Here is a 25,613-nt window from a genome sequence, read left to right on the forward strand (position 1 = left end):
ACACAAGGCTTTGGTCACTGCATAGCTAAGCCCCGAGGAGGTGGCCTCAGAACCACAGGCAACCACATCTGGCCACATTGATTCATTGTTCTCCAAACCAGTGGTGCATACGGAGGTTCTCCCCTCCACACTGATTTAGTGAAGGAACAGTGCACTCTGCAGGTGCAGGGCCTTGCCTGTCTGCTCATGACAGATGGTTCAATAACATGGGCCTGTCCCTGGCCAATGCCCTGCTAGTGCTTTTGGTGGATGCTCCAGTGGTGCATCATTTTCTTCCTTGGGCACTCCCACCGAACCAGAGGATGTGCTCAAGGCAGAGGACAAACGATTTGAGCAGACCCTCAAGCGCACTTACCAAGCAGCGACTTGGCAATTAGAGCATCAACAGCAGCCTCGTTTTTTACAAGATCTTCACTGCGCTGGCTTCACCAGCTTCAGGAGAGGCTCCCGGCCACCAAATTCAGAGCACACTAAGATCTCAATAAGATAATTACGGCGGCAGAGTTTATAGCAGATGCCATTCTGAACTCGGCCAAGTTCGCTTCCGGGACCATGGCTTCTTCAGTGGCGGCCAGGCGGCTACTTTAGCTGCACAACTGGCAATCCGACTCCCATCATAAATGGAAGTTGGCATCAGCTCTGTGCACGGGCAATAAGCTATTTGGCGACATCCTTGAACCATACTTGACAGAGACCAAGGACAAGAGGAAGATCCTCTCTTCAGCGGGGAAGAGGTCTGAGTATCGCCCCGGGCCATATTTTTGCCCCTCATCTCTCAGACCCAAACCAACTCTCAGTTCTTTAGAGGTCAGAGGTCCTTTCCTGCTTGCCAAGAACAGTGTCCTGAAGCTTCCGGCAGACAGCAACAGGCCCCTGGTAAATGGCCCTTTCGAGGGGGAGGAGGTCATTCATTCAGATGCTTGAAATGAATGCCCCATCTCCCCCCCCCCATCGGAGACCATTTGGCTTTCTTTGCCTCCAGATGGGAGGAGTCTACATCAGACGCCTGGGTTTTTGAGAAAGTGAGGTCAGGCCTCCAACTAGACTTTCTCTCCCCACCTCCACAATGGTTTGTTCGCTGCCCCACTTCCAGGGACCACTCTAAACGGGCCCTTCTGGAATTGGCAATCCAACATCTTGTCAACATACAAGCCATTCAACTGGTTCCTGAGGATCAATGAGGGCAAGGCTTCTATTCTTGCCTCTTTGTGATCCCAAAGGCCTCTGGGTGGTGGCGAGCCATCTTGGACCTTAAATCTTAACCTTGAATGGATTTACAGGCGTTTTAAGATGCAGACCTTGCATTCTATCCTTGAGAGTGTTCGAGAGGGCAACCTCCTCTCCTCCATAGACCTCCTGGAGGCTTACCTCCATATTCCTATCTGGCCTCATCATTGCCAGTTTCTCCGTTTTTGTTATCAGAATGACCCATTTGCAGTACCGGGCACTACCCCTCGGTCCCTTGTCGGCCCCAAGGGTCTTCACAAAAGTCTTGGCAGCTTTGGCAGCTTCGCTTCACACCATTCCAATGAGGGTCCAGTGCTACCTGGACGACATACTCATCTAGTCGCAGTTGATCCACTCAGCTCATCGCAACCTTCACATCACATTGCAGAGCCTACGAGACCACGGGTTCTTGATCAACCTAAGGAAAAGTCACCTTGTCCCGACGACCAGGTTGCTTCACCTCAGGGCGATTATAGATATGTCACTCTTGCAAGATGTTTCTCTCCCTGGATCGAGGGGAGAGTCTTCACAGTTGCACCCTTCAGATTCAGAGTCAGATTACTGTCCCATTGTCTCTACTGTCCCAGATTCTGGGAAAGATGATCTCCTGCATTGGAATCGTCCCGTGGGCCCGTCTTCATGCCTGGGAACTCCAATGGTTCTTGCTCCCCTTTCAATGGGCAGGAACCAGCCATTCTACCGTAAGGGTACAGGTTCCTTCTCAGGTCCTTTGGTCCTTCACATGGTGACAGTCCCAGGCCCTAGAGAGGGGTCTTCCATTCAAGGAGCCAGACAGGATCCAGCTCACCACAGATGCCAGTCTCTATGATTGGGGAGCCCATCTGGAGGGAGAAATAGCCCAGAGGTGTTGGTCACAGGCAGAAAGCACATGCCCCATAAATTGGCTGGAGCTTAGGGCTATTTCTGGAACAGGGTGGCTGGTCATCATGTGTTAGTCATGACATACAATGTAGCTGCAAAGGCCCATGTCAACAGACAAGGGGGGACCAGGTCCAGAGCCTTGATGAGAGAGGCAGAGCACCTAGGAAGGTGGGTGGAGAGACACCTCCTTTCCATCAGGGTGGGCCATATATCGGGGGTTGACAATGTCTAGGCCGACTGGATGAGTCAGTCCACAGTAGACCAGGCAGAGTGGAGTCTCCACCTCTCTGTTTCAGGACTTGTCATGCCGATTCAGTCCTCTGACTGTAGACCTCTTTGCCACCACTCAGAATGCCCAGGTGGGCAGGTTCTTCACCAGGTTTCTGACCCAGGGAGCGGAGGAGACCAATGTGCTTCAGAACACCTAGCCTCCGGGTCTCCTCTACGCCTTTCCTCCTCTTCCCATTATTGCAGCTGTAATTCGGAAGTTGTTGGTGGAAACGGTGGAGCTAATTCTCCTGGCACCCCATTGGCCCAGGAGACCCTGGTTCGCAGATCTTGTGAACCTGTCTGTGGCCCAGCCATGGAAGATCCCGGCTTCCAGGATCTCCCTGAATCAGGGAGCATTACTTCATCTGAAGTAATGGTTCAGCTGAACCAGTGGTTCAGCTTAACTGTTTGGTGCTTGAGTGGCAATCTATGAGAGCTTCCAACTTTCCTGATAGGGTGATTGACACCATACAAGCTTCCTGAAAGCCATCTACCATGCACATCTACGATGCGACTTGGAGGGCCTTCTGCTCCTGGTACATTCCTTTGGCCAGAGACCCTTCTTCTGCTTCTGTGGCAGAGATGGTAATATTCCTACAAGATGGCTTAGACAAGGGACTGGCCCCAACCATGCTTCGCTGCCAGGTAGCAACTCTCTCCTCTGTTCTATCCTGGGAGGGATATGCTTCTCTGTCCCATCACCCTTCGGTGCACAGGTTCCTAAGGGTGTGTGTGTGTATCTAACATTCGACCTCCTGTTGTACATAGGTTTCCCACTTGGGATTTACCTAAAGTTTTACAAGCTCTAATGAGGCCCCCTTTTGAGCCCCTCAGATCTGTATCTCTACAAATGCTGTCCCTCGAGGTATTTTTAGTGGCCATTACCTTGGCTAGGAGAGTGTTCAAATTAGCGGCACTTTTGGTATGACAGGACCTGTGTCTTTTCCATCAGAACAGGGTAGTTCTTAGGTTAGACTCCACGTTATTCCCTAAGATAAACACTTGGTTTCACCGGGCGCAAGATATTGTGTTACCAGACTTTTGCCCCAGACCACAACACGAATTGGAACACAGGTGGCATACACTGGATGTGAGTCAGGCCCACTGAATTTACATCAAACGGACGGCGGCCTTTCGAAAATCTGAAGCCATGTTTGTGTCGTTTCATCACTTTACCCTGGGAAACAAGGTGACTTCATTGACAATTGGTAGATGGATTAGAGCTTGTATATCCAAGGCGTACCAAACTTTGTCCATGCCAGTCCCCAGACACATCATGGCCTACTCCACTAGGAGTGCAGCTACTTCGGCTGCCTGGTCTACTCAAGCGTTGCTGGAGGAGATCTGCAGAGCAGCTACCTGGGCTTCGGCTTTGGCGTTTATACGGCATTATCGCCTGGATTCATTTGCCTCAGCTCAGGCACTCTACATTAAATTTTTCAACCAATGCCTCAAAGTTTAATGTCCATTGCATTTTTAGAGCTCCCAGTAGCATACATTCTTTTGTAGTTGTGTATTTGTACTTCTTCCCTTATGCAAACACTGTCTTTTATTATTTGTGAGAGAAGTAGAGTGGAACTAAAGTAAGATCGCAGTTAGTGACTTACAAATTTTCTAGTATTCTAGCCAAAATGCTAAGTGAAGGGGCAGTGAGTTAGATTACTGAGCCACAACTTTACTGTCTAGAGGGGTCATGTGGATTTTTTTGATGGGTTCTCTAATAGTTTCAAAGTTACCCATGCTACTTATCTAACTGTAATTTCCTAACTTTGATCTTATATTTCATATTTACAACTTATGATTGCCTTAGTCTATCACGGCATGTAATCAATAAAGTTTTGGATTCCTCAAGCTGTTGCATTGTTTCCATTTCTGTTTCTTGCAACTTAATATTCATAAGAAACTTTAAACCAGGAAACCAATGAGACAGTATTGTGCGTATTGTAATTTGCTGCAAATTCCAGCTGGTGGCAACAGGATCTATCAAAACATAGTTTGGGCAAGCATTTGGGTTTAGAAAAATCAGAGACAAGACAAATTAATACCATTGAATGCAATTATTCCTATATAAAATTAGAACAGCGAGTAATATAAATCTTGAATTAATGATGCAAAAAGCTTTCAAGAATTGGTGCTCAGGGAAAAGCAATACAGTAAAAATTCCTGAAGTACTAAATCTCTATCAAGAATGTCCTGTCTTTGATGGGTACATGTGAATTCTTGGCAACTCTTGTTACCCTCAGGAAGACTTTGTCATAGGATATTATCCTAGCTCAAACACTGGCTTTTTCTTACATGTTAGAGAATTTCTATACTGGTGTTTTTACCCTTCTCTCACCCCTGTTTTCTGCTCTAAAAAGAAGTACTTGAAAATAAAAAAAATTGTTAAACGCGTGAGACTAACTGCCTGAAATTGGCATGGTTAATGTTTTATAAAGCAGCAGTCCCCAAGTTTTGTGGCTTGGCAGCCTGGCTGGGGGGTGGGGTGGTAGCGGAACCAGGCAGCTGGATTTACACAAGCAGCAGGCCTGCGCGCATGCACATGTGCACATGGGTCAACTTGCACAAGTTGAGCTGCATATGCATGTGCAAGCGTGCCAGCTCGCTGCTTGTGTAAGTGCAGCTGCACCCATGCACGCCAGCCCACCAGTTGCATGGCCCAATTCCAAATAGTCCATAGCCTGGTAGCGGGTTATGGATAAGCTGCAGGTTGTGGACCCCTGCTTTACAGGGGTCACCAACCTTTTGGACCTCAGGGACCAACAAACTCATAATTTTAAATCCCGCGGACCACTAATATGAATTTTGACTGACGGTGGCTTGCTGACATTGGTGGGAAAGTTAGTCCCATATTCCAGAGCTGCAGTAGACATAAGAGTGGCCCTTTGGTCATCCCAGAGCCTCCAGTCCATGGCACCCAGGTGGAGGAGCAGCTGCTCCGAGATGACCAAAGGGCCAGTCCAGTGTCTACTGCAGCTCTGGAACATGGGACCGACTTTCCCACCAAAGTCAGCAAGCTACCCTGGGGCGGATTTCCCTCCCCCGCCATTGGTCTTACCTTCCAGTTCCAGCTCACATGGCTCTACTCAAGGTAAGATTTGCGCTCGGCTAAAGGGGGTGGGCAGCGGGTGGGCAGCTCAGCCTTGGGTTCCCACACAGCCTGGATTAATTGCTTTGGGGGGGGGGGGGCATTTCTCTGTAGACCACCATAATTTCTCATGGACTACCAGTGGTCCCCAGCCCATTGGTTGGCGACCCCTACTTTAAAGGGTCTACCCTCCCTGTTACCTCCATTCAAAAGTACAGGGGATCCATGGAAGTGTAGCGTTCAAGGAAGTCAAACTGATGATCGTGAATTTGCAATCGGCACCCTTCCGGATAGGGCAGGACTCTTATTGCGCAATCATAGTTGCTTTCTTGACTTTTGGACCCACCCTTGCAGGTGCACTTACATCTTGCCAAAAACTGAAGCAGCTTCATATACTATTTACATTTCTCCATTAATCCCATTACTTTAGAAAGCTAAAAGGTACAGAAAACTCTCTTTCCCATGATTGTCCAAATTACTGCCACCGAGAAGTATATACCCCTGTTAAAGTCTGCAGTTGGTTCTTTCAAAATGAATCTTTGTTCTTGAATCAGATCAAATCAAGACGAATCACTCGTCCTGCACTAGAATATCCAATTGAAATTGCATCAGGCCCTCTTGGAATTTCAAAATGCCCATTGGAAATGGATCCAAGATGGTTTGCACAGACGGAAAACTTCTGCATATGTTTATACTGTCACACTAACATGTTTTTCTGTGAAAAGAAAAAAATTAGAATCTCTAATATTTAAAAAGATGTATAAAGGATGGAAATAGATTTCTATATGAATATCATTCCATGGGAGAATAAACATCTTAGTCTGAAAAGAATATTAAGTTGATTAACAAGCTAATTAGCTCTTAACTATAGCACTGCTAATAGTAGCGAAAGCACAAAGTAAATCTGCAGAACCCTGTGGTAAGCATGCCTTAAAAATGAGAAACATTGCTGCAGCTCCCTTTCTGGGATCTGCCAGCCAGGTACCAGTGAATCATCCCAATAAGCCTCCCTCCACCCACTAAATCAATCTGGCAAGGAGCAGAATATCATCACAAATGGTACTGAGAGAGCTGGGGAATCGATGCAGGAGCATTCCTCTCATCCTTCTCCTAGCTAAATCATTTATCAGAGTGACTATTGTAAAGCAGTTTCAGCCTCAAAATTGCTGGGAAGTACATTACAATAGCTTGGCATCTCTCCCTGAGAAAATGAGAACTATTGCTAATAAATGGAGACGGATTAGCTACTGTAAAGGCTGGGGAGGCATCTGCCTTAGGATCTACATCAAAGCTCTTCAGACTTGGCAAGTATAAGACTTGTGGACTTCAATTCCCAGAATTCCTGAGCTAACATGACTGGAGGACGAATTCTGGGAGTTGAAGTCCAGAAGCTGCCAAGTTTGAAGACCCCCTGATCTACATCCACGTGGGGCCTCCCGCACCTTGACCAAACATGATGGCTTGGGCTATATGGTCTGGACTGGAAAAATCTTGGTGACCTCTAAGAGCAGCAACCAATTTCTCTAACTCTGCTGCCATGTTGAGAATTACAGGTTCCCGACAAGAACCATAGTGAAAGAGCAGCATGGATGAAAGCAGGTTCCAGAAGTAATCCATGGTGAATTTTCTGTTGATTGTTGCCCGCTAGCTGCTTCCTTTCTTTTCTTTCCTTGCCTTGGGAGAGAATAAATCCGCCAGATCAATCTCTTGACCTGTTCTTTTGTCTGTTCTTCCTGCAATCTTGTGGTGGGCCGGATTTTTACAGCCCAAATCTGATAGGCCTGGAAAGATAAGACTTTCAGGCAGCCAAGGAGTGAGTGGCTGGGGGTCTTCTAAGTCCAAAAATGCCCATGTTTGGCTATATTCGAAATGGGGAGAAGAGCCCCTCCCTGACTAATGGTGGAAGGGAAGAAAAGAATTTTTGAAAAAAACAAAACAAAACCCAACACTGTTGCAGCCTGAGAAGGCTTGGTGCTAACCTTTTTTAAAACATGGGTGGGGTGAGGGGGCCTTTTGAAAGGTTTGCCTTGGGGAACAAAGAACCCTGCTCCCTTCAGCCTTACCCATGCTTCTATATCCCTTGATTTCTCCGTTGGCTGGAAGCTGAATTAGAAGACCATCTCCCTGATGCTAGAGTAGGGCTTCCCAATCGTGGCAACTTTAAGAGGTGTGGACTTCAACTCACCCACGCTGCCTGGGGAATTCTGGAAGTTGAAACCCACATGTCTTAAGATTGCCAAGATCGGGAACCCCTGTGCTAAAACTCTCATTTTGGGTGTGGAGGGAGGGTAGACAAAATGCCATTGCCTTGTGTTGAGATAGGATAGGTTACTGATAGAAACATCAGGAAGTACTGCATGTGTAGTAAAATTAGTTTTATAACCCCAAAAGGCTTCTGCTTCTACCCCATACTGTTGGAAATAACTCAAAGTCAACAACAACAAAAACTTGGATCGTTGAAAACAAAGAGGATTTATTGAAAAGAAATAACAAGACGGTTTGCAAAGCGCCGGTGGTCTTTAGAACCTCAACAAACGGGTTCAAATCAAAAGGCACACCTTTAGAACCTCAAAACATACTTTTATATACAGTTTCATCTCGTCACCCAAGTTCCCTCCTTCTTGAGACTCATTCCCTTCCAACTCCAAACTCACTGGATTTGCCCTCAGGTGTTGCAAGCTAATCCCAGGATGTCTCCAGGGAGAACTGTCTCCCGTTATGTTCTCATCCGTACCCCTCCGTACCTCTTACTTTGGCTGCCCACGTGGCATTGTTAAGGAACGTAGCATCCCTTCATCAGGGCCTCTTTCTAAGCTCATCATATACTACCATTTTTCCAAAGAGATTATAACAACCCCCCGAACATAATAATAATATAAAAGGCATATACATAAGATAAAAATATCAAAAGGCTTAGCAATGGAGCGTGTCAAACGTAAAAAGCAAAGCATGTGTATGCAGGGAAACATATTTCATTTGATAACAGATTAACAGAATTGGAAGAGACTCTGCAAGGTCATCCAGTCCAACCCCCATTTGTGAAACCTTTAAGCATCTTATGTACCATTTTATTTTTGAATTTACTTATTTCTAATAATGCCCAGTCATTAAGTCCTATAAACTATATTTCTGGGGTTGCACAGATTATAGATTTTCAGATTTGCAGAAGTGCAGCTTTGTTCAATCTTTCTCCTTAGATTTTTCCTTTTTAAAGCGTGCTTCCTCTAAAATGTTTGTACATGTCATATTACTGTTTAGAGCCTGGTACCTATGTTTTATTGCCAAACCAATGTTTTTTATCTTATCTGAGAAAAAGTTGACAGAATCGTATAAAAGGAAGTAAACATGCTCAGCAAAATTTTCTACCACAGCGAACCCTCTGCTTCATACCTAATATGGCAGGTAAGCAATCCTGTTCCTTATTATGCTTCTGAAAATGTTGGCATTAAAAAAAATGATATGTAAACTGTCATATTAAAACTCCCTACTACTTTCTGAAATTACTAATGATGTGCCTGGATTTTTTTCTAAAAAAAAAAAAATCACACATTTAAGCATCAGGCCTCAGCAGCAACTTGTGGTGTTCATCTTCTTACATTAGTAGCAGTTCTTTGCTTTGCTTTGCATTTCAGGACTAGCTATTATTTGAATTAACAACTTCTCTACCATGCTTCTGCTAATCTTACCAGGAGTCTATCTTGACATCTTTGTTTTTTCATAGCACCATCTCTGAAGATGCCCTTCTTACTTCTCTTCATGAAAGCAAATTGCAGGATGTGTTTTTTATTGATGGTGTGTATCATTAAAGGCTGTGTTTTGAAGACCCCAACATGCAATTATAGAATGGTAGGGAATAATATGGTTATCTGGTTAAGGCACCAGGCTAGAAATCAGGAGACCATGACTGTGCTGTCCCAGCCATTCTATGGGAATTGGATAGTTACTTAGGAATTATGAGCTGTCCCCTTAAGGGGATATCTGTAAGACATCTATAATCCTGTTTGGTCACTAAATTGACCCTCAAAGGGTGGGGGAGGTTTTCCTCATTCTTTGTCTGAACTCTCTAACTCATGGCAGCTTCTTTCTATCGCTACGAGATGGGTTAGGAGATAACCATCTTTTACTGCAAGACAGATATACAAAGGATTGGTCATTAAAGAACTTCATCACAAACGTGACTTATGAGGATACCTGATGAATCAACAAATGTAATTTGTTATGGGCGTCTCGTTGAGTTATCTATCTGCATCCATACAGCTTCAAATCCACCTCTGTGCAGAAGGCAGAAAAGTGAGTTTTAGTCTTGCCTTAGTCATAAAAGCCAGATGGGTGACTTTGGGCTAGTCACACTCTCTCAGCCCAACTCACCTCACAGGTTGATGTTGTGGGGAAAATAGGAGGAGGAAGGAGGACAGATAGTCCTAGCCGTATAACCATAATTGGGCACCAGATTTTCTGTTGCTAAGCAAGGTGGTTGTTAAATGAATCATGCTCAGTTTTACAGCCTTTTTGCCGTGATTTTTAAATTAATTGAATCAGGTAGCCATTAAGCAAACCTGGTTTTCTCCATTGACTTTGCTTATTGGAAGCTGGCTGGGAGGGCTGCAAATGGCAATCACACCACAATGCCACAGTTATCACAAATACATGCCAACTGCCAAGTGCCTGAATTTTGATCATGTGATTGTGAAGATGCTGAGAAGGTCATAAATTCAAGGAATGATTGTAAGTCATTTTTTTTCAGTGTTATTGTAACTTTGGGTGGTTGTCTAATGAATGGTTTAAGTCGAGGACTATCTGCAGTAAGATTGTTCGCCACCTTGAATTATTTATAAAAATAAGGCAGAGTAAAAAAACTAAAATAAAAAAAAACAATGCTCCCAATTTTCAATAAGAGCCAGGGAAAGCTCTGGTGGCTAGAGAAAGAAAGGTGAGGGATGTGGGTGGCCCTGCGACTAAAAGCTCTCAATCCCTACTGTAAACCATACAACCAAATGAAGGTGCAGCAGCATATTATATCACAAGAACATCCTTATATCTAACAATAGTATGTCATGCTTCACTGGGTACATTTATCCACCCAGGGGCAACATACTGATTTTGAAAAATATTTAAGACTGTAGATACCCCTCTTCTCTCTGCTAGCTCCTGAGCGATCCTAAGGAAGGCTTCTTCTTCCCCATTGTGACAATAAAATCCCAGGACAGAAATTTCTCACCAAACCTGGTCTTTATAAAAACTGCATGTTACAATCAAACACCAATATTCCTTCCATGCTTTAAGCAAAACAGAACAGAGAATAATGCTGACCATCCCTTTCCAATTAAGTTAAGTATGTCCAGAAAAAAAACCCAAAGAGGCCATAGAGCAGTGAAAACACAGGCAAAACAGATCCTCCGATGGTATCATTTCTACTGCAACATATCTAATATTAGATGCATGATGCAAGAGTCTCACTGAACGTGCGTCTAAGATCTGTATCATCTGGGTATATCTTAAACATAGCTGTTTAATGAAATCAAATTCCCCAGCTTGTAGCCCTATTTTTACGTCCTAATTTTTTACATGTGGCTTGGGGGAATATCTGATGATGAGAACATTTTTGGAAGCTGTAATGAATCAAGGATAACCATTTTAAGCCCAGATACTTCAAAGTATATTGCCATCACCTTCATATAAAATACACCACAGGAAGATCACTCCTAAATGATGTTTTGGATTAATGACATGGCTGAGGCTGTTGATCTACAGTCAAAGGTTCTATTTATCAAACCATTATGGGTTGATCAACATGAAATGGGATGTCTGGAACCAGGGAAATTGGAGCAGTCATGAAACCAACTTCATCAGTCAATCTTTGTAGAGAAATGGACAATTTTTGTGTGTGTGGGTAGAATCTCTTTTTTCTGCTTCTATGGGTCACAGTAAGGATGGCCACTGAACATAGAACATCTCATGAATAAGAACAGATGAACTTTGGGTTCCTTTATCCATTTTGGGAGAGAATATTTTTTTAAAAACACAGGATAGCTTTAAAACATGGGACTTATAGGTATTTTCAAATCTATTTTTTTAAAAAGAAAACTTAAAACAATGCTACAAAAAATAGCTATTTTGCTCCTAAATATCAATGGCATGAAACTGAGGTTAGATGCAATTTGTGACCTAGGAGCTGCCAATTGGTGGTTTACTGAAGGATTCTGAGAGTCCAATTCTGATTTGAAAGAGAAAGGAACATAAGAAGGAGCACTGCTTGGGAGTGTTGAAGGAGCCCAAACATTTACAGTTCAGACCAGCCAGTTGAATAATATACAACACTGCCCACAATCCTATTGCAAAGAACTGTGGCAAACTTATATATCAATAAAAATGTCTAAATATGCATTTATACATATACTTTTAATTGGTGACAAATTTCCCATTTTGTTCATATGTACATGGATGCTCTTATAGGCTCTACTCTGAAAAGGCCCTTTGTAGCATTTGGATGATACCAATTATTGCTTCTTTGGTACGCAGTGTAAGTTTAACTTCTGTGCCAACAAGTTGGTGTCAACTCTCAGTGACCACATAGATTTTCTCCAGGGTGATCAGTGTCCAACCTGGTCCTTCAGATCTTTCAACAGTGTACCTGTTGCTACTGTAATTGAGTCCATCTACCTTGCTCCTGGCCAATGTTTCCTTCTCTTTCTTTTCACCTTCCTCCAGATAACTAAACCTTTACATAATGCAGTATAATAGTTACAGCCTGGTCATTTGTGCCTCAAGTAAAAACTCTAATTTCCTGGGAAGTCTGAGTCCCTGGCTGCTTGCACTTGTTACCGTTAGTTTTATCTACTACATATTTAATCTTAATCCTTTTTTTGCTGTGTTCCTTGACTTGTATTAGTAGAGCTAGCAGATCATTTGTATTTTCAACTATCAAAGTAGTCTCATCAGCAGAGTGCAGGTTATTAATGTTTCTTCCTCCAATTTAAAACCCTATACTCATCTTGCTCTAATCCAGTTTCCATAAATGTATATTTAGCATGGGCTGAACGAATAAGGAGAAAGTACACAGCCGTGTCTAATTTCTTTGCTGATCAGTAGCCAGTCTATTTCATCTTGTGCTGTGGCTTCCCAATCTGTAAGTTTGGCATGAGGGCAAAGAGACATTCTGGAGGTCCCATACTCCTAAGCACATTCTCCAATTTAAGTTCAGATATGCATAAAATTTATAGTCGTATGTCTTCAATGTTTGACATGAAACAAAAAAGAATACTTTGGAATAAATAGTAAATAGTTCAGAATTGAAAGTCATTTCGATGTAGCAATTAAAGCACCAGAACAGAAACCACGGTAGCATAAGTCTCCCACTTTCTCCCTCTCCTGGAGAGAAAAACAATGGGAAACCACTTCTCAAAATCTTGACAAGAAAACTTGTCTAGGCTGGTTCAAGGATGCCTAATAATAATAATAATAATAGTAATAGTAATAATAATAATAATCATGTGATCATGTGATCAATTGATTATTATTATTATTGATCACATACCGAGCTGTTGCAAGACAATAGCTCAGACTGACTACAAACAACGTCACAACACAGTTGCTCAGATGGTCCACTGGAACTTGTGTCACAACTACCATCTGCCTGTAGCAAAGAACTGGTGGGATCATAAGCGTGAAAAAGTGGTCAAAAATGAGCATGCAAAACTACTGTGGGACTTCCGAATACAGACTGACAAAGTTCTGGAACACAATACCCCGGATATCACAATTGTGGAGAAGAAAAAAGTATGGATCATCGACATTGCCATACCTGGTGATAGCAGAATCGATGAGAAACAACTTGAAAAAGTCACCAAATATTAGGACTTGAGAATCGAACTGCAGAGACTCTGGCATAAACCAGTGCAGGTGGTTCCAGTGGTACTCAGCACGCTGGGTGCTGTGCCTAAAGACCTAGGCAAGCACTAAAAAACAATTGGTGCTGACAAGATCAGTTGGTCAGCTGCAGAAGGCCACCTTACTGGGATCTGCTTGCATAATCCGCCGATACATCACGCAGTCCTAAACACTTGGGAAGTGTTCGACTAGTGATTTGTGATACGAAATCCAGCACGGTTATCTCATCTGCCGTGTATACTGTCATTTTTGTGTACAACAACAACAACATCAGAAAGAATATCACCCTCCCATCCCAGGTAGAATTCGATAGACAAAAATGCCAAAATGCCACTTTCAACAACTAGTTGACTCCATCACCAACTATAATAATAATAAAGACCCTGAAAGTACAGTAGCTGTTGAAAATAATTCTAACTTGGAAATGTTATCATCTTTGAAGGATGCAGTGCCAGGAGTTTACAAAAAGTTTGTACACACTGCCTTTTTCGAAGCAGCACAATGGTGCACAAAAATGCACTACATTTAAAATCCAACAAACGTTTATGCCTGTCATAAGGCCAAGGCGGCCGCTGGAAATAATTGATCCCTGTCACCAATTTTGGCCCCAGCTGTGACGGGGCGACTGCGACTCTCATATCCATTTGCCTCCCACCCTCACCCCGCCCCCAGCCCCCCATGTGTCGCTTCTGCCAGCGCTGAAGGCTGCGCTCCGTCAACGCGTGAAAAGCAATGGCCAGGCTGATCCCAATAAGGAGGCGGGCTTCTTTTGGCCAGCGGTGTGGCAATCTCCTCGTCCCACCTCGCGGTGTGGCAATCGATCGGGCACCCCCGCCTTGGGGATGTGGTGGTCCAGTGCCGCCCGCACCAGCTGTTGGCTTTATCCGCGTCAGCAGAGGGCGCTCGAGGCTGAGCAGAGGGGAGGGTTTAGGGGCGGAGGGCCGAGGATGAGGTAATGGTGGGAGGAGCGAAAGGAAGGGAGAGCAAAGACGTCGCGGTTCTTGGGGCTCCTGGTGCTGCGGCTCCTCTTCCCACAATCCTTGCAAAGGCAGGGAAGTTGTAACGGCGGCGGGCCAGGTTGCGAGAAGCAGGGAGCCTGGCGTTGCGCTGCAACGGGTTATTGTTTCCCGGCTGAGGACAAGGGGCAATGCGCGGGGGGAGATTTGCGTTCCTCCCGCTGTGTCGAGAAAGCCCCACTCACCCCGGGATCGGTATATAGAAAGAAGAGGGCATAAAAGCAACAGGGAGGTGGAGCCGGAACGATTGCTGCATCTGCTCCCCAGGGAAGCGGGAGGGGGTCGGGGGGAGACCCCAGACATCGGAGCATGAAATTCCTGGCAGGGTTTGTCCGAAAGAACCCCTCCCTCGCGCAAACGCAGAGAAGGGGAGGGAAAAGCAGAGTAGGAGAAGATGCAACTGGTGTAACTTTGAGTCGCCTTCTGCCGTACCAGTAGACACATTTTCTCTTCCGAGACACTTTGCGGAGCAGATGAACGGAACCTGTTTTTCCAGCTTGCTTAACTGGAAGGGTTTTCTTGGTAATTTTTTTTTTTTTAATGCAACGCATTTCCCAGGTGATGAAGCAAGACTGCTGAATTTGCTTGGGAATAGGAAAGCTTTGCAAGGCTTTTAAAGTCTTCTTTCCATGAAACAGGACCCCAAAGACTCGAGTCTCTCTCTTATTCTTTTTTATTTTTAACCCGACAAGCTCCAAAATACTAAGCCGAACAAAAGCGGCGGAGAAAAAAAAGAAACAAGTCAAAAAAGAAAAAGACAAATTGGAACTGGTCCAAGGAGCGAGCAGCCAGTCCGCCCGTAGGCGTGACGTTGCAGAGTTTAAAGGCGCGGGGAGGTGGGGGGGGGGGCAGATGAGATCTACCGGACGAGGAGGCTGCCGGAGGTGGTGCCTGGGTTTCGGAGACTCTCCGGGAAGAGACCGACCGCTAAAGAGCGAAGGCAAAGGAATCATGCTGCTGGCTTCCGCCGTGGTGGTTTGGGAATGGCTGAACGAGCACGGTCGATGGAGACCCTACAGTCCGGCCGTGAGCCACCACATCGAAGCAGTGATCAGAGCCGGGCCGAGAGTTGGGGGCAGCGTCGTTCTGGGCCAGGTGGACAATAGGCTGTCGCCGTATATCATCGACCTCCAGTCTATGCACCAGTTCCGCCAAGACACGGGTGAGTTTCACCCCGCATCTTCCCCGGCGCCACCTCGATCCCCTCGCTGCGATTTTGTCCTTTCCTATCCGGAGCCACCTCTCCCTTGCCGGGTCCCTTCTGATCGGCGACCAAAGGAGGGGCGTATTTTCATTTGGAGATTTTTTAGTGTGTGTGTGTGTGTGTTTGTTTTAAACGAGACGTATAAGAAGTCCGCTGGGATTAAGTTTCATTGCGATTACAAAGCCCCATTATATTAAAGGTTGGCATCTGGGATAACTCTTGTTAGGCAGGGGGGGGGGGGGGGAACGAGATGTGACAGGACAGAGGGAGATTTATGGGAATATTAAAATTTGCCAATTCTAGGAAAGGATTTGGAGGTGGAATAAGGTGCAGCCGATATACTGTACTACAAGCCTCCAAATCCTCCTGCCATTTCCAAAAAAGAGAGGGGGCTTAATTAGATGGGCTTCATTGGGAGGAAAAGACAGCTTTTCTGAATTTGCCTTTTCAATTAGGCAAACCCTGCCTCTGCTTAATAGTGGTAGCCTGCATAAGTTAAGGAAACCCTGTTCTGCAGTGAAAATGCTGGGTGTTCTCTAATGGCTTGTGAAGGTGTGTGAGCAACCATATACTCATTACTTCATTTGCAAAGAGCAAAACACACAAATATGAAACGTCAAAGGCTGGTGTGGAAAGAAGAGTGGCTGCAACCAATGCTTCTTTGGAACTTACTACTGAATAAATCTGGATAGAATTGGGCTGTGTGTGGGTCTCTTGTGCCTTGAGACAAAATACAGCTGCGTGTTTACTACATATGCCAGGAGGGGAGCTTGGAAAAAAAACACTTCATAAATAACAGGAAGCATTATGTAATGTGTGATTTTGTAAAAATTCAAGCAGCCAGTCAAACTTGGTCACATTTGGAGAAATGTTGCATAAATGCGAATGAAAAGGTTTGTGATTCCTTTTTAATTAGCTGATCTGGAGTAAATTTTACAGACACCTACTGCTGAAACTAATCCTCTGGTTGAGAGGCAGGAGCAACAAATAGTTTACCTAGAGAGGTTAACAATAAAAGATGATTAAACACTGCTTCTAGAAGAACAGATCCAGATGATACTATCCTGAATGCGTATCATTTGAAGGTCCTAATCTTACTTCTCCCTTTGGAGAAACTTTGGAGAAACTGGAAGGGGAGGGGACTTGTTTCTGTGGGTTAGTTTGAGTTACAGGTAGTCCGTCCCCCCCAATTATTGTTGATTCATAACTAGACCCGTGTCCCGATGTTGAGGACTCTGCATGGGAAACCATCAAGTAGAAGAAAAATGGGCTGTCAGCTGGGAAACCCAAAACAAAATACCAGGAACAACTATTTGTGTGATATTGTGAAAACCATTGCAGGAGCTGTAGCTGAAGGTCTGGAGAGTGATGGAGGTATGGGTGGTGCTTCTTCCCCCCCCCGCTCCTCCCCTGTCTTTTAGTGTCTGGACTAAGCTGTTTGCCAAGACCTGAATGCCTCTCGGCAACTTGCTCCTGAGATCCTGTCAGTGAAGCAGTTGCAATCTGACAGGTAGAGGAACCAGGCGTAGGTGTGCAGCTGTCTTTGCTGACAGCGAGGAAACACCCTGGGAAAACCATCAGCCTCTTTGGCTGGGAATCCCGCTTGCTCCTGCTAGTGAGCACATGTGAAGAAGGGAAGTAGCTATTGGATCAGGAGAGAAGCTGGGAGGAAATGGCAGGTGGAATCACACCATCCCTGTGCATTAGAAGAAGCCTCCTGCTACAGTATATGGTGCAGCCGGCTGCATGTGGAAGAGGCTGGCCCTGAGCGAGCGCATGAAAGAGAAGAGCTGCAGGAAAGCTTAGCATGCAAACAGGAGGACAGAAAGGGAGGAGACAGAAACCTGATAAGAATCAGACAAAGCTGATGAAAGGAAAAATGGGAAGGAAATGTTCATGGAGCTAAGATTTTGGGGAGTCAAAGTGCACCAAAAATATTTTTGATGCACATTTCTGTGCAAAAGCTGGAAATAATAATTAGTGCTTTATGAGATAGCATTAAAAGGAATAAATAAAATGTAAATAATAGTTTCTCAGAGGTTTGGTCTGGACACAACATCTCTCAGTCTGGCCCTTAAAACTGGAGTGCACCATTTGATCAGTCCCTGAGAAGTATGAGTACATTTTGTAGTGCCTTTTATTTTACAGTAAATGATTCTTTTAAATGTCACCAAGAGCAGATTTTGTTTCCATATAATGGGAGTCAAAGATGTGTGTGAGAGTGTGCATGTGTATGGATTTATTCATATTCAGGCTGGCTGGGAATGATGGGAATTGAAAGCCCTGGGTTGCAGAATACATCTTTAAAGACTGTCAGATTGATTGCAGCCTAAGTCCTTATCAACCAGGGCTTACTTCATTCCATTATTTGCACCTTACATTTTGGCAACAGTAAAGCGAGACGCTGGTACTGGGTCAAATGCTATTACAATCATTATAACCTTTATGAAACACAGCAATGTGGCTATTAACTCCAGCTAGTGGAAAAACAAGTGGGAAAGGCATTTTGCCTGTACTTGGAGGATAAGCAAGATTTGTGCTATGTCTACAGCTAGATTCAAATAGGCTGTGAAATCAAGTTCTGATCGGATAACTTTTTCCAACTGCTCTGAACATTTGTGATCAGTCCTGGCATCATTGATTAGTTGAATACAGAAAACTGACTGGTTGCATAATAGTCTCTCCCGCCCTTTGATTATTAGGACAAGATTCTAAATTAAATAACTTCTTTTTCTCTCACTTATACTGCCATGGGAGGGAGTTAGCTCTTATCAGTTCCATTCATTCACAATATTGTAAAATTGTTTGTTGTGAGATGTATTCTTCCTAGTGTCCAGTCCAGTCCTTTAGCCAAACAAGCCAGATTTCCTTTTCTGAAGATGATATATTTCTCCATATATTTCTTCTCTACCTCATATGATTAGACTATGAGTTGGAACAATCTCTAGCAGTTGCCCTGAGATTTTTTGCACTTGGATATAAGAACCAGGCTACAGACTGAATCTTCAACTGCTGTAAAGATAGGTTGGAAGACCCCAATTCCAGTTCAGTTACAGCTGTATGTGACAGCTTCACACGCTCAAGGAAAGTTGCGTGTGAGATATCTGGAGATTCTCAGTCATCCAGGTCATAGTTGTCTCAAAGGTGCTTTTTGAAAAGGCAGCTGTTTTCTTCTTGAGGAAGATGTTTCACTTCTCATCTAAGAAGCTACATCAATTCTGACAGCATGGTGGATGGAAGAATTAGTTCTGGCAGGATGGAAGTGAATGGAAGGATCATATTTCTTTGCAGTCATCTGGTCCTTAATACTCTTTCTGAGAGCCATTGAGCCTCTTGGGGTTTTATCTGTGCCTTCAGGCTCACCTGAATCAGAGTGCAAATGGGGGTGGAATGTCCTTGGAACTGCTGAAAGGACTGGGTCAACTATTTATTTATTTATTTGTCAGAAGCTTACAATATAACAAACAAGAATAAACATAAGTTTATTTACAAGAAATAGGAACTAATAATTGGGGACAATAGGACAGGGATGGTAGGCACGTTTGTGCACTTATGCACTAGTTGCTATACATTAGGGGTCTCCAATCTTGGCAACTTAAAGCCTGGAGGACTTCAACTCTTTGGGGAATCCGCCAGGCTTAAAGTTGCCAAGATTCGAGACCCCTGTCATAAATGGTCCCTTTTATCCCTCTTTCAGATTTTTCCACTATATGTCCTGGTAGCTTGATAGATTGTCCCAAAATTGGTGCTTATATTCCTGTTAGTCACATATCTCCCAGTCTAATACACTCCATGCCTGGAATGTTGTAACAAAGGTGAATTAATATAAATTCTGAAAGTGATTCATTATCATCTCTACAAGTGCAGCTCTTGTGCTCAGTCACATTGTGAGAGACTAACAACCTCCTTGCTGCCTTTCAAAAGTTCATTTTGACTAAGCTCATGTCTTGGCAAATTTAGTTGGAGGCAGTGAAGTGGGGAATGCAAAAATAAATTGGTTCAAGGACCAAGGAACAATTAGGGTGAGCCACAGAAGTCTTTTAAGCAACTAATGATACAAATAGATCTCTAGATGAGTTAAAGTTAATGGTGCATTAAAGAAATACAGTAAAATTGCACAGCCTTGAATAAATTCCTTGCATCCATCTGTAGTGCAGAAGAGGTAGGACCAATGCCATTATCTAAGATTATAGAATATTACCAAAGGATTAAATCAAAGAACTAAAAGCATCCATGCTGATCAGCCAAAGATGTTCTAGGCTAGCTACCTGCAGTCCTGAAGCCGGAACACTAAATATCCTGCTTTCCTGTTCAGTTTGCCTCCAAATGTGAAATATTGTTGGAGACCTATTACCTTTGAGTGCTGTTGCATTTTGGGCTGAGGGGCTAATAATGCCTTACAAAATTAAGTCCTGGTCCATTGAAGCCAAAGATAAGTTGTTTTTCTCTAACTAATAATTTTCTACCATCACATCATGGTTGGTACAAAAGCTGTAGAAAGAGATTCTGGGTTTAGAATTGATTTGTGGAATTGGGTGTGAGCATATCTATAGATTGATTTAGAACAGGGGTCTTCAAACTTGACAGCTTTAAGACTTGTGGACTTCAACTCCCAGAATTCTTCCTCCAGTTATGTTAGCTGAGGAATTCTGGGAGTTGAAGTCCACAAGCCTTAAACTTGCCAAGTTTGAAGACCCTTGACTTAGAAAGTCTTCTTGATTTTGGAAAAGAAATACTCAACTGATCCTTCAGGATCTTTTGTAGTGTAAAAAAAGATATTGAATAGTAAAAGCCAGGACGCTAACAAAATAAAAAGGTTTTGTTTCCCCCTCCCCCCAAAAATAAAACAAAAGAGATCGACAAAAAAACCATGAAAAATATTAATAAAGTAATATTATTTTATTATAAAATTAATGCAGTAAGACAATTGTATACATTTAATACAAAAATATTTACGATAAATACATTAGATATGGATGATCAATATTGAAGTTAAAGAAGGAGATTGTAGAAGAGCCAAATGAATTATTTATTAGTGGCTTTGCTCAAAAAAATCATATAGTATTTGGATATTTTAAGCAGATGGACCTAACCACAGGTATATTTTTAATTTATTATAATTCTCTACTACAGCTTCAATAAAACCAACACAAAGGGCAGTATGACTCCACCCAATATTGATTAGTTGGTTTAAACAACATATATCAGTCCTGAGGAGAAAACGTACTCTAAAAGGAAATGCTTTTTGCAGTCTTTCTAAACACAAGTAAGGCTCTGATCTTACAAAACCCTTCTATTGAAACAAGGCGTGCCAGTGGTCCTGAAGGTTTTAATCTCCATTTATTTGCCGCAAATCCTGCTGTCATTCAGGGACAGGTCTCTCTGCCTGAACATAGTGGACTTGAGGAGGTGCATTCCCACCTAAACAGCTTCTTTCTGTACTGTCACTTCTAGCATAGGAATCACTGGCAGAGGGAAAAATAAACATTTCCTGGATTCTTGGATTCCAGCTTCTTTGTCAAGTTGTCTTCACTTTGTTCCTTTAATTCCACCCCTTCTATTGTCAAGAAGGCTTTTATTTTTCATGATTCCCTTGCTACCCCAAATTTTGGGAGCAGCTTGCACAACCACTCGTGTAATGACACATTTTAGTTGTTTTTACACAAAAGTCATGTTTGGTATGCAGTTAAAGTATAAACATATGATCTTTTAGGCATAGGCAGTTTCACAGTGAAGGCACTTGAGTGGACAAGAGTGAATTTGGGGGTGGAATTTTGCACACCAGTGTCAGTCCTGGACTGTGTTTTGAAAAAAAGAAAAGAAAAACCAGTCTACTGCAAATAATTTTACTGTTGAATTTCAGTAGTCCCACCCTGGGTGTGAGGGTTCGAGAGGCTGTAGAAATGAGCATGGGGAGAACTTTCGTAGGCTCTGGTTGCCACCCTTGAGTTAAAGCATTATACACGCCCAGCAGACTTAGCAGCTGTTGGTGTGTTTGGTAAGTTTTGTGGCGCCATTGCTGTCTGGAATATAAATGTTTACATATTCCCCACTCAGATTCTGACTCTGGTGTTGCAGTGGTATAATGGGGTTAATGAAGGGTTTGTTCTCTGGTTGATTAAGAAATTGGGTGGCTATTACTGATTTAGAACTCAGCAGAAATGGAATAGTTTTAGACACTTCTCTTTCTGCCCACCAAAGACCATCTAGATTAACGTTCAGACAAAATTCTTTCCCAAAGAGAAGAGGATCGCTATCTTCTGTGCCATTTTTATGGGAAACATTTAGCATCTATCAACCCATTTATTTCTTTTATAATTTTAGGCGGTTTTTTTTTTTCTTAATTTGCTTTGGTGTCTTTAGTGCTCCTTGATCAAGGGTCTTCAAACTTGTCAAGTTTAAGGCTTGTGGACTTCAACTCCCAGAATTCCTAAGCTAACATGACTGGAGGAGAAACTTTGGGAGTTGAAGTACACAAGTCTTAAAGCTGTCAAGTTTGAAGACCCCTGTCCTTGATGGTATCAGTTGTGGAAATGTTAATCTGAATTAATTTTGAAGTCCTTATATAGGTAGTTATCAACTTATGATCACAACTGAACCCAATTTTTCTGTGGCTAAGTGGCACATTTGTTCAGTGAGTTTTGCCCCATTTTACAACCGTGTTGTTGAGTGAATCACTGCAGTTGTTAAGTCAGTAACAAGGTTGTAAGCAAATCTGGCTTCTCCATTGACTTTGCTTATCAGAAGGTCACAAAAGGCGGTCACATGATCCCAGGACATTGCAACCGTCATAAATATGAACCAGCTGCCAAATGTCTGAATTTTGATCATATGACTATGGGGGATGCTGCAACGGTCATAAATGTGAGAAACAATAAGTCACTTTTCAGTGCTATTGTAACTTTGAATAGTCACTAAACAAACTGTTGTAAGTTGAAGACTACCTGTAATGTAAATTTAAGTATATTGTACCTTAGTCTGCTTTCCTCATACTAGGGGGTAGGACGCTGGTCTACTTTTTTAAAAAAAGAAAGATTAATAAGAAAATTCATATGAACAATTCTGAAGGCATTATACAAGAGCTTCATTAGTACTACTGTATACTTATAGCAGTGGTGGCTAACCTTTTTGGGCTGCTGTGCCAAAAATTGCATGTGTGTTAGCGTGCGCGCACGTGCGTACTAGCACCCAGAATGCAATGCGCCCCCCACGCCCCCTGCACATGTGCGTGCAACCCTCCTGCCACCCCCTTACCTGCACTGCGCCTCACAGCTGATTTTTCGGCTGGCTTGAGGCCTTTTTCAGTTTCCCAGAGGTTTGGAAAAAGCCTCTACAAGGCTTTTCAGGATGAATAATACGTCCATTTCGTCACTTCCGGTATTACAGAAAGTGACTAAATGGGCCTATTCATCCTGAAAAGCCTTGCAGAGGCTTTTTCCAAGCCTCTGGGAGACCGAAAAAGGCCTCAATCCAGCTGAAAAATCAGCTGTGAGGCGTGCGCATGCGCAGTGAAGTAAGTCGGTAAGTTTGCTGTGGCTCACATGCCAGTACAAATAGATCTGTGTGCCACTTGCGGTATGCATGCCGTAGGTTCACCATCACGGACCTATAGGGTAAGACATTTACAAGTAGTCATTTCTTTTTCCTGGTACGTATTATTTTGTTCTTAATATGATCTTAATATGAAGTCAGGTAAGACTTTTTTTAAAAAAAAAAACTTAACTAACTTACCTACTTTTTAAAAGCTATTAGATGCTTGAGGCCATCCAAGTCTTGTGGTTACTCTGTGCATTTGAAATATTTTGGGGTTTTGGGTAGTGCTACTGCTGATCTGTTTAATTGGATCATATTATATAAGTTTCAGGGGAGTGGCTTGGGGAGGGATTGGGTAAAAAGGCATATAAACCTAATTGCTATTTTCTTAGCAGAAATAAGTTTTGTGACACTACCCTGCTCTTCTTTTGCTCTCTCTGTTGAAGAGAGAATTTAATGGTCCACAATTACAAACATAAATAGTTCATCCTTTGTCCAGACTTTGGTTGTTGATAGCTGCATTTTTAATAGATGTATGTTACACACACCAGCTAGCATTCCAAATATTCCTCATTTCATGGTAGGAAGACTTTTGCTGGATTCCTAAAAAACTCTAAAGAATGCACTGAGCAGGGGGGCTTTTCTTCCCCTGACAAAATAATTAGAATGGACATTGAATCCTTGTCTGTGTGATGATACTATAGGTCTACTTGATGTAGACCCCTTTCTTAAACCCATTTCCCGTGTACAAGCTTTGTCCATATATTCTGTTCTTATCCAGTGGTTGCCACAGTGATCAGCAATGGGTCCATCTTCTCGGCTGAATTTGCTGAGACCAAATCAAACTTATTTTGAAGTCTGATATTGTCCCATCTTGGCAATAGAGCCACTGGGTCAAAAAAGAAAGTGGGACTGGCTGCAGCTCTGTCTATTAAACCCTTTGTCAGCTCGGAGGCAGGCAGAGATTAATGTTTGTTTTGCTCTTGCAAAATAAAAGGCTGAAAAGAATACCAACACCAACATGTTGCCATCAAGCTTAGGGGTCCCCAGAGTTAGGAGGGCCATTTATTTGCTTGGAGAAATGAAAGAGGAAAGAATTTTCATCTGTTGGGTGTAGAGTTTTACCTACTGCCCCAAAGCTTTCTCAAAGTGCTCTATAGTTTGTGCTCACAACAGTGGTGAACTTATTATTATCATTATTATCTCTTTTGTTCATTAAACGTGAAACTCAGTCAACTGAACATTTAAAAATGTATCACAAATACAATTGACTGACACTAATGGTTGATACAGGTTGCTGCCTGTGTCCTAGGTATCAACCAAGTATCTTCTTAAAATATACAATGTTCCGAGTAGTGCGGTTTTTTGCAGTTCCGCTGGTGTTACTACAGGAAGCTGCAGTTTCTTGATGTGTTTTGTAAAATTCCTGGACATGGTACCAAGTGGGTATCACAATGGGTATCACTGTTACATGTTTCACCCATAACCGTGTAGTTTCGATGGCCAGGTCGTGATATTTCGTGATTTTTTTCCCCCAGTTCTTTTTCTTCAACTCTGGCGTCTCCTGGTACAACGATATCAATAAGCAATATCAATGCTTCGGCCCTCGACAACTGTAATATTTGACATGTTGTGTTCCAAATGGCGATCTGTCTATATTTGAAAATCCCACAAGATCTTCACCATCTCATTTTGGACAAATTATTATTATTATTATTATTATTATTATTATTATTATTATTATTATTATTATTATTATTATTATTGTTATTGTTATTGTTGTTGTTGTTGTTGTTGTTACTATTACTATTACTACTACTACCACTACTGCTGCTATTTTCAAAAACAGATCTAAGAGGCCAGTGAACTATTAAATCACGTTTTGTTTTTTGTGAACGTTCCTGCACAGACCCACTTGATTGTGCAACTTTCTGAGCCTTGTAAGCAATGTTGATGGATGAATTAACTTGAGCCAAATTTTCTCTACGAATTCATGCATTTTAATGGCTCCAACTGTACTGGATAGACTGGATGTGTCATACATGCATACCGAATCCAAACAGTTTCTTACATACTGTATATGACAAGTATATTTCCTCACCTTCCTCTCCAGAATTTAAGTCAGCACTAAGGAGGTTAATCTGTTTTGTTCTCATATTAAGCTTATGCATTTAGTCCAAGATTGATCAGTCTAAGAAAGCTAGTCTGTTTCAGGACCGAGTTGGACTTTCAATCAAAATGTATGTGTTTCAGTGTAATACTCATTAATGCATTATAGTCCAGCGGTTATGGACTGTAAGATAAGATCATGATGGACTTTTTGTTTGGTTTTTTGGGGGGTTGATATAAAACTTAAAGCTGGTTTATTTAAAATTTCAAGCTAGACAATTTGATTAATATTTAATACTCTGCAGTAAAGAATATATCTAGTTCTCTGTAACATCTTTGCTTGCTTTCCAGATCTGGAATTAAAAACACAAAATGGAATTCCGCCCTCAGATACAAA

At 42.8% G+C, this 25,613-nt stretch overlaps 1 protein-coding gene across 1 annotated transcript in view; it reads left to right on the forward strand.

Moving 5' to 3' along the window:
* The first annotated feature begins 14,331 nt into the window (after nucleotides 1-14,331).
* Nucleotides 14,332-25,613, forward strand: part of DTX4 (deltex E3 ubiquitin ligase 4) — a 41,711-nt gene continuing 30,429 nt past the window's right edge. The window contains exon 1 of the mRNA XM_026719690.2: nucleotides 14,332-15,532. Coding sequence (XP_026575475.2) covers nucleotides 15,223-15,532 — 310 coding nt within the window. The 5' untranslated portion in view covers nucleotides 14,332-15,222. The remainder of the gene's footprint in view (nucleotides 15,533-25,613) is intronic.

This window comes from Pseudonaja textilis, chromosome 1 (genome assembly GCF_049901715.1).
Source record: "Pseudonaja textilis isolate UNSWEBS1 chromosome 1, rPseTex1.2, whole genome shotgun sequence".
Lineage (NCBI taxonomy): Eukaryota > Metazoa > Chordata > Lepidosauria > Squamata > Elapidae > Pseudonaja > Pseudonaja textilis.